The sequence below is a fragment of the Orbicella franksi genome, chromosome 5 (genome assembly GCF_964199315.1).
Source record: "Orbicella franksi chromosome 5, jaOrbFran1.1, whole genome shotgun sequence".
NCBI classification, from domain to species: Eukaryota; Metazoa; Cnidaria; class Anthozoa; order Scleractinia; family Merulinidae; genus Orbicella; species Orbicella franksi.
Genome location: NC_138149.1, coordinates 4537718 through 4547400, shown reverse-complemented (window position 1 = coordinate 4547400; position 9683 = coordinate 4537718). Strand labels below are relative to the sequence as shown.

Here is a 9683-nt window from a genome sequence, read left to right as displayed (position 1 = left end):
CGAAACAAATATTTCAAATCAACAGTAACAGGCTTAAAAATCCCAACCAGCAGAGGGCAGAACAGTTGGCTATTTACAAACATGACCGAGGAGTTGAACTAGGGTCCACCAAGAAACAACTTCAGCTTAGTGATCAGAGCGGGACTTGATCCCGCGACCTCATGATCAACAATGAATTTCTCCTTGCAACCATTATATATAACCAAGTAGATAGGTAAGGAGAATAAAGAGAATCATCATAAACGTGAAGGTATTGTTTAGATCTCCCGCCAAATTCTCAGCACTGACATTTTACGTTAAGTTGTTTTTCTGTAAACAGTGTGCGATAATAAAACTAAAAACTAAACTATTTGAAGACATGTAAGGGAATCAGTAAGGAGAGTTGGGACATTTGTCTTACCGGTGTTGATCGTATCTAAGAGCGAAATAAAGTCTTCCCAAGTCTAGATGATCATCGCTGTGTGACTCTTCTTCCTCCTCATCGGAAAACAATTCGTCTGAAGACATTAAACTCTACAAGAAAAAGTAAAGATCTTATAAACCGTAGCGCCTAAAAGGAATACAGTTTCCGACAAGGAAAGGTTTGTCCGTGTCTCTACCTGGCGATCAGTCCGTTAGAAGCTCGGTCAATGGGTTAATTGATGGGTGTCAGTGAAGTCTGGTGGGCCGATCCATCGTTTGTCTGTCTGTCTGGTGGTCAGTCCGATAGATGGTCAGTGCAATGGGTAGGTGGGTGAGGGCTGGTGAGTCGGTCGGTCGGACAGTCAATCGGTCTGTCAGTCAGTAATTCAGTTAGTCAGTTCGTAGTCAGTCAGAGAAAGAGGATCATTTAGCTGGTTAGTTGATAAGCAGCTGGGTCGGTGAGCGAGTCAGAAAGACTCTCAGGATAGCCATCCGTCAGTCTGTTGTCTGTATGTTGATCAGACAGACAGACAGACAGAGGGCCAGTAAGTGGTCCGTCGGTCAGCAAGTGGACTGCGCACCAAGCGTTCGAGTAATAATAGGGAGCGAGTGGGAGCAGTGCGCGCGAGCGAGGATACGCGCGTGGCTTCAATGCGCGCTTGCACCACTCCAACTCATACCCTATTATTGCGCGTTAACAGTGACTCATATCTCGTACCCTAGGGAAGTCCGGCCGTGGTTGTACAGGAGTGATGGTAATTTTTGGCATAGTCTCTTGTGCATAGGCCGTGGCGACTTTCTTCCGAGCGTTCTCTGCTTCCTCCTCCAGATATTTGTACGGGACCTCCACACGGCCTCCTTCATTCTCCTTCTTCTTCTTCCAGGCAAGTGTCCATGAAGTGGCCACGTACACGCCTAGTGCTACCAGGCAGAGTAGAAGTACCGTGATAATGATCTCTAGCTTGTCCATGATCTGGAACAGTCAGAGGAGAAAAATAGAAATGAATCACGGCAATGTTCGTACCCGGCTCAACACACGCGCGAATCCATAGGTCTTTCCAAAAATACAACGTAAAATCGCCAAACTATCTCTCTGGAAATTCTCCATTTTTTCCTAAGTATCACATTTTTTCTAAATATCTCGAAAAACTCTCATAATATCTTTGTTTAAAAAATAAACCGATTTTGAGTCGCTTCCAAAAGTTTCAAAATATTCACAAATTTTTGCAGGAGAGAACTGAAGGAGTAGAGACGGAATAAAAAAAGCGAAAAAAAACCAAAAAACCAAAAAAACACAGGTCTCAGCCAAAATGTTTCCTTTCTATATATCTTAATATTCTCTCATTATCTTGGAACCTTTTAAGTTTTCCAAAAAATGTCTGGGTATTTGTAGAAAGGCCTAGCATCAAACGCGCACATCAACAGTGCGTGCTTGCATCAAATGAATGCATCCGCATAAATATCTTGTTTTTCGGCGAGTTTGTTCCTAGTGTTGATCAGTAGTGTTCCACGGGTACGAATCAGCGATGGTTTGGATTGACAACGTATCTCGATCACTCGCGTGACGCGTGTCGTGTTTTCGCGTTTCAGTGCCTCAGTGAAAATTGAAATTTTGCGGATCGAAAATTTCATTTTTACTGGTAGCGCGAATCAAAGCAACTTTTTCAGAAAGACGTAAAAATTTGATCACAATAGCACTACTTAGCGACTGCTTTATATTCAGTGTAGCATTAAAAATTATAATTTTTAATCTTAAATTGATTTAGCGCACCGATTAGGAAAGGAAGTTAGGGAGCTCATCATATGCAATTATTTATTGTCTGGGGTACAGAATCATTTCAAATAATCGCACATAACCCAAAACTCTTAATAGATTTTCTGTGTTTGTCGCAATTTCGGTCTTCCTTGCTGATTTTTCATTGCGAAACTGCTTTAGACGTCACATGTACCCACGCTTGAAGGCATGAAATATTCTACGCATCTAATGGATAAATATTTAACCTTTTAAATAATACTTCCCTGTTTTCCGGCCTCATCAAATGTATGTCATTTAGCTACCAAGTTGGAAAATTTAACCCTAATTGTTGATCTTTCATGCAGATAAACACCGTCCTCATGAAAACCGAAGAATATATATATTTTTGTATTCACTTAGGTCGCTCGACCGTGGGATCAACGTAAACAGGCATCAAGCGGCGCGTGGTTCACCCAGACTAAAGTTCTGTTAATCACACTGTTATCTCATTCTGTTTTTACAAAAATATATAAATATATAAAGACGAAAAATGAGAAGTTATTTACCTCCATGCTTAGTCAATTAGGCGAGAAGATTCTCCACCTTGAAAAACCATATTTAAAGCAGCAAATCTGAGTTAATGAGCAGACATCTCTTCTGTCTATTTTTATGTTCAACCCGACGCGTTACATGAGCTTTTAGAAACCGCCAGCCACGCTACTCAGTGAAAGACGCTACTTAATGGTTGTTATGGAGACATCAACCGAAATTACCCTCATGTCTTGGAGATATCACCTTACTAAATGCCGCGCGTCCATCGACTGAAATACTGATAACCAGGGCTAAGATACGTGTAAAAAATTGATTTCCTAACTTTTTGTGAAAGACGCGTGAAGCCATTAAATTACTGAAAGGTCCGCCTTTGCGTGTCTTAAAATAAATATTCTACTAAAAAATAATCAATTGACGCTATCTCTCATGCGTGCAGGCGTCTGAATAGACATGGCGAGCTGACAAACACTCCAAATAACTCGGCTAACGTAAACTGAGATATCTACACCCAGAAATGGAATCTTCATCGCATGAGAAAGCAGAAAGATCTTAACGAGAAGAATTGCTTCACGAACTAAAGAAATGAATTCGCTTACTTGCAAAAAATAAAACAGCAACGCAAATCCCAAAACGCCGAAAACTTTAGAATAAAAGTAAACTGCGTTTTATGTTATGTCAGTCGATGTTACGTTGATAAAAACCAAATTAAGATAGGACACTAATGGATGAAATTTAAAGAGCCGCTTGAGCTAATGGAATGAACGTAAAGGTGAGTAAAAGAGTAGTGATCGAATTTTTCACTTTATAAAAATTAAATTTGAGATGTATATCCCTGGTAAGGTTGTTTTCAGTTTTGTTCAGACATATGCGTGATTCAACGGAAAGTCTGACTGCCACCGGTTCATTATTTTTAGAGATGTGTACATAATTCTTTTAAAAAAGATTTATGTAGTCTTGCGAACTGATTTCCTCAGGAGAGCTAAACTACTTTCTGTCTACATACGACATTCAAAATCAACACATAAACTTGGGAGCTGTTGGTTGTCGCGTTTGAAACAGCCTCATCGCATCACAACATTTAAAGCGTGTTATTTTGACCTTTAAAGCTTTTCATTGTGAAGAGCTGTGTATTTGTTCCAATTTTACAGGCCAGTGGAGATAAACAACGCCGAAAACATAAACCAAAGTAAAATAACAAAGAACAACAGATGATTGACCGTTAACTTACCGGTTACGAAGAAGCGAACAGAAACGTGCATGTAGAGAAAACGAAGCCATTGTGCTGTCTGCGTTCGCGGATTTTCGTCTCTGTGGTCACTAATGTCAAAATGTCGATGAAGCAAAAATCGACTTAAAATTTCATCTGGGATGAAACCTGTAAGGATTAGCGTAAACCAGAAAGCTTCTCCCACAGACGCTGTCTTTCCATAGCTATTATTTCATCTTATAGATCGTGAAAAACTGCACTCATAGCGACTCATACGAATCAAAGGCATTCTGCCCTCGACAGATCAACTGCCATTTCATACATACCGTCGCACCCAGCCCATATTGATTTCATCTTGTAATAGTTTTCCGGAGGCGTCAATGATGAATGAAAGATAAGTAAGTATTTTATAACGCCCATGCCACTAGCACTAGCGGGGATTCCACACAGGTTACCAACTTCTATCAGGACTGCAAAGGCCCTTTCAAAGGGCTCCTGGTCTGATCTTGAAAAGTTTAGCCTACATTTTTCAAGTTCCTCGTTTGTAATTCGAGTTAGTCTTCTCTATCCTTAATCATCTTTGTTCCTTTATGGTTGATTACTATTTCTTTGGTGTTTTTCTATCTAAGGAAAAGACTATTTTCAGGTTTCCGAGTTCAATTTCAAGGTAATTTTTGACGTGACCAATATAACTCGAGCTCCTTTAATAATTAACTCAACTTATTTTAAGGATGTTAATGTGTTATTTGCTGATTCATTTTTTCATTTATTTATTTCATTTCATGATTAATTAATTCATTTCTTATTTTTATTTATTTATTCACGTTTTCATTCACTATCCTTTGGGGAAGGTGCTGGTTGTAGTTCTATTGTCTTAAGTTGCAACGGAGAGAACGCACGAGAAACAGTGATCAAAGAAAAATATGAGAAAAGAGAGGACCGTGAATTTTTGTAATTTAGGAGTGTCTTGCTGGCTTGATTAATTTTTCTCTTTTTGGGGGGAATTTGCTGGTTTATTGCAAACATTTTGATCGTTATTCCCATGAAAGCTTACCATTTTTACAGTGCTTACATCCAGGCTTAGACCCTACGTGCTGTTCTGGATTATTTCAAAACAGGAAGGTTACCATCTCCCAATAAATTTCGATTTAAAAGAATCTATTTTTCAGATTCAGTCCGTAATTGCTGCGCATCTTCTTATTACTCGTCCACTGAAGTGAGAAAAAGGTATGGGTACGAGGATTAAATCCCCCCCCCCCAACACCTTCACACACAGCGAAAACAACAACAGCGCCAGTAAGCCGATTACCTCTAATCTTTATCGATCAGATGGCCGCAGCCAAAGTGAATTCCAACTTAATGTACCTTTGTAATTCTGTGATTTACCGGCTTAGCTTAGCGGGATGTTGAAAAAACTCATGAACAACGAGCATCAGAAATGAAAGTTATTTTGATGTAGTTAGCTTATGTAGTAATAATCAGAGCACGGAGTCGGACGCTTTCGGACGTCGGTGGATTTCTGGTGCAAATTAAGGAGGGGGGTTATCATGAATTTAAGTCAAATTTCAGGAAGTTTAACGAAGGATTAAAAAGGGAAAAAAGGTTTGGAACACCACCAGACAGTTGAACGCCCCCGAAAGGACAACCCAGGTTGGTGGACAACTGTTTGGTGTACGCCTACCAATTTTTAACTTCAAATTCTAATTTTAAAACAACATCAAATCTTCAAAATTTCCTATTTCCATAAATTTAACTAATCCTTTGAGAAAAACTATTTATACCCGAATATACCCAAAAATTCACCAAAGAAATTACAAAACAGCCCAAAACGTAGATATGTGGGACGAACAGAGAGATTTTTGACTGCTTGAAACGTGAACGAGATATTTGCGTTAAAACTATAATCATGCCCAGTCAAAATACGGCCTTAATGTCAACCCCCGCGTTAACATGACGTCTCTCGATGATACCGACAGGCTGCTCAAAGTTCTCGATTTTTTTCCCCCGGGTTGACTCCTATATGAAAAGGACGAGGGTGCTCGTTGTACCTTTAGAGAGTCAAAAAAGCAGTTTTGGTGCCTCTAAGGGAATTCAGCTTCAAAAGGTCCACAGCGGGAACCTTTGTGGTATTGATCAACTTTACAAGTAGAAGGTGTTTGAAGCAATCGTCTTTATCGCTATTAAAAATGATGAGTGTCAGTAAATGTGTTGCTTTATTTGAATTGGTACCTCTCAGCCAGGTTAAAAAAAAAATCCAACCCATGCCCCCAAAATAGGATCTTGGTACCTCTTAGGGTTTCTTTTCAAAATCTCCCACGAGCACCCCCGTCCTTTTGACATGGGAGTCCCCCCGGACTTTTTTTCATGAACACCGAAAATCAAAAACCACCAAGGCTTTCCATGTCCCTTTAGTGGAATGCTCAGTTGATATAGGCGAGTTCTATAAGTTGATGATCTGAACAGATGTTGAACATGCGTAGGCCAGTGGTGATAGATAAAGGTTTCTTTTTCAGCCATATGGACTTGCGTTCACCCCCATCGCATTTTTGTTAACTTAGTTTGTAAAAAAATGACAAGATCAAATGGTTTTCAACGCGTTTCTGTTCTGTTTTTCCGAAACCGGAGATTAATAAAAATTGTATTTCAAAGGCCACTTGAATTTAAGAGTTGAAACGTAGGAGGCAAAAATATATGTATAAAAAATCATACAGGACGTCAGTTGCATCATCTTCTTAACGAGGGAAAATTTAAAGACATTTTTAAAAAGCACTTCACAACTGCGTAGTCAAAATGACGGTAAATGGCATTTCGGATATTACAGCTTGCTAAAAACGGTCACGAAAATCCCCAAATTGGTTAATTATATTGCACTGAATACACATATTGGCTTGAATGAAAATTGATCGCTTTTATATCGTAGGCGTTCTCTCGCGAGTTAAGCAAATGTTGAATTACACCTCCCCCGGTAGCTTGTTTTCATACACCAATAACTCATACTCGACGACAGTGGTTTCCGAAGCTGCCGCAGATGTCTAAAATCATGATATTACGGCTCTTCGGGTTCAAGAAATATGAGTACGATGTGATAAATAGTTTTATTGTTCATATTGCAGTTCTTCTTTTTTCTTCCCGTCTCGACGCAAACAGCCAAAAGAGGAAAAAAAGTATTGGAAGTGAAAGTGAACTGACGGTGTTTTCGAGTGATACTGACGTATGACAAACAAAATAGCTTTCCAACTGAGTCCTTTTTACAATCTAAGTTATCTGCATTAGCGGAGAAAAGTAAAACTATTTTACTCTCTTTTGATTGATATAGGTAGAAGAATTTTTTCGTTAATAGTTATTGGGTTATAAATTTAAAACCATTCTCGACGCTTCCCCCCTGGGGGGTGGATTATGAAAACGGGTTATTGTCTTTTCTGTGAAGCATGACCAATGAAATGTAAATCGTTGTTACTAAATTGAGTGGAACAAAACTGACAGAAGGCCAATACGAGAATTGTAATGAGAGAAAATGGGTAAAGAAATACTTAACTCATTACACTGGAATTGAATGTTCCGCAAGGCCAAACGCCTTTAAACACCGTAGAAATAGCACCTTGAAACACAAAAAGTTTTCCTACGTTAAAATTGCGTCATCATTTTTAAGGCTCAAATCGATCGTCAATTAAATTCTTTCAATATAGCTATCCGTAGAAATTTCTTAGCACGGAAAATTTTTCTTAAATAGATGAAATTCAGCTTCGAAAGTCAAACGAGTAATCTATTATAGCGCCGGTCAGTCTTACGATTCATACAATTCAATGAATGAACGGAGAATCGTTTTAAAAACTTGTGAACAGTACAATATACTTTGACGGTGAAATATTCGCGAAATGTTGGCAGCAAAGAATTACGAATGGAACATTTTTGCTAAGGTGAAAGCCAGTTTACCCTCGAAAATTACAGAGAAAACAGAACGTAAATTCTGTTTGTATTGGTTCGAATAATAAACTTTGAATTGAATCAAATGCCCAATTGTCTTTGAACTTTCGCTGCGCACACAATAACACCGCTTTGTACGAAATATATTTTCAGCATGAAAGAGACATAAAAGTTCTCTTACCTTAATGTTTTAATTTTTTTCTCTAGCCATCTCTTCTTCAAGTTTTGCTTGACTTATCCGCAAAGTTTCCGTCTAGCCGTAGTGCTTCAAAGTCAGCTGTACTATTCACGTTCAGTCGGCTGTTGACCGAGGCACCCACTCGCCGGAAAGCCGAATACAACGAGGAAATTACCTTACTGCTTCAGTAAATATTTCACTTCATAACTGGAGATAGAACGACAACGATTTGTCTTTTAAAAAAAACTGAATTACAGCCCGTTTTCCGAGAGCGAGAGAACAAAATTTAAAGCAGTTTCGCTTCATTTGATTCGGTACCGAGTCGTTAACGGTCAAATGTTCACCTGGGATTATTTTTGCTCACATTAATATATTCCTTTGTCTCGCACTTGGGCATTGTTCGTATTTGTTTGACCTCGTGCCGTATCGGAAGGAGCCCAAGCGTGAAAATGTTGTTTACATTCTGAAGTCGAGCAAGAAATCAGCTGGTAAAGTCACTCTTGAAAGTTTAATAAACGCATAGAAATGAAACAACATACAAAAGATTCATATAGCGGGCTTTTATTGTCAGATTTTCCCAAACAGCACTTTCTTGAGCCGCGCCCTTGACAGAGTTTTCTTTGCCGCCAAAGACTCAAATCGCCCTTCGAAAGTGTGAATTATCCGGCAAACTTCTCAATTATTCATTTGTGGTCGACATGTAATAGATATCAAGTAGAAAGTCGATTGAAAGTTAGCAATAACAGCAGTATCTATAGGAGACAAGTGTGCTACGAAGGATAAAAATTTGTGGTAATTTTAACATATCAGAATTTCAGGTTGGCTTGTTTTGCTGTGTTAAAAAGCGTCGCTTCAAAATTAAAGTGAGATTATAACGAATTAAAAGCAATATTTCAAATCGCCTTTTCTCCGTATCTTTGTAATGTTGATCTTGTCATTTTATTGCGCGTGTTAAAAAGATTTTTCCGGTATTAACCATGCATGTCCTTTCATATTTGATTTTTTTTTATCGTGATTAAATTTTTCCTATTAAATTGCTGGTGGACACGTCCAACTGGTGGTTGCGTGAGAGACACGCGTGAGCCCGCGAGACAGTCACGCTTCCCTCACCAGTCGTCGCGAATAAGATCACGCAAATCAAAACCTCCGCAACGCCCGTAGTTGTCCCTTTCAGGAGAGACCCCACCCCCCCCACCCCACAAAAAAAAAAAAAAAAAATGCAATTTCATAAAATAACACACCACAAAAAGACAGTTAAGGTAGTCGAGAATAACTTCAATTCAAGAAAAAAAAAACAACAAAAAAACGAAATGGAAAAAAGATGCATAAAAACTTGACGAGAAAAGTTAAAATAGGTCTAAATTCACTCTGAACTATCAGAGGTATTGCATTCATACTGTAAATCAAGTCGCTCGTGGGATATTTACCGTGTTGTATGCCACTCAAAGCCAGGTACTTGAAATTGCTTCTCTGGAGTTTTCAGTCGAAAATGAATAAGGCTGCGTCTACACCGACGCGGTTTCAAATCGACACGGTTACATCCTTTCGAAACCGTATCAAAAAGTACACGGTTTTAAATCGTTTACACGAAAACCATTTATCCATTTTCTGGGTTGGCGTCGTTACCAGAGATGTGGCTACGATTACCCGGGGGGCAGTCCCGTATAAAGCGGACGGGGCTGCCC

General features: G+C 39.1%; 1 protein-coding gene across 3 annotated transcripts in view; it reads right to left on the bottom strand.

The window, feature by feature from the left end:
* Nucleotides 1-8334, bottom strand: part of LOC145486719 (uncharacterized) — a 12791-nt gene extending 4457 nt beyond the window's left edge. The window contains exons 1-3 of one of the 3 annotated variants that reach the window (XM_081465433.1): nt 8002-8334; nt 1121-1375; nt 401-513 (exon numbers count right to left, since the gene is read on the bottom strand). In XM_081465433.1, coding sequence (XP_081321559.1) covers nt 401-513; nt 1121-1372 — 365 coding nt within the window. In that variant the 5' untranslated portion in view covers nt 1373-1375; nt 8002-8334. Of the gene's footprint in view, nt 1-400; nt 514-1120; nt 1376-2703; nt 3883-3917; nt 4625-8001 lie in introns of those variants that run through there. The other 2 variants (XM_081465432.1, XM_081465431.1) reach the window with 2 other exon arrangements.
* Between the last annotated feature and the right edge of the window lie 1349 nt (nt 8335-9683).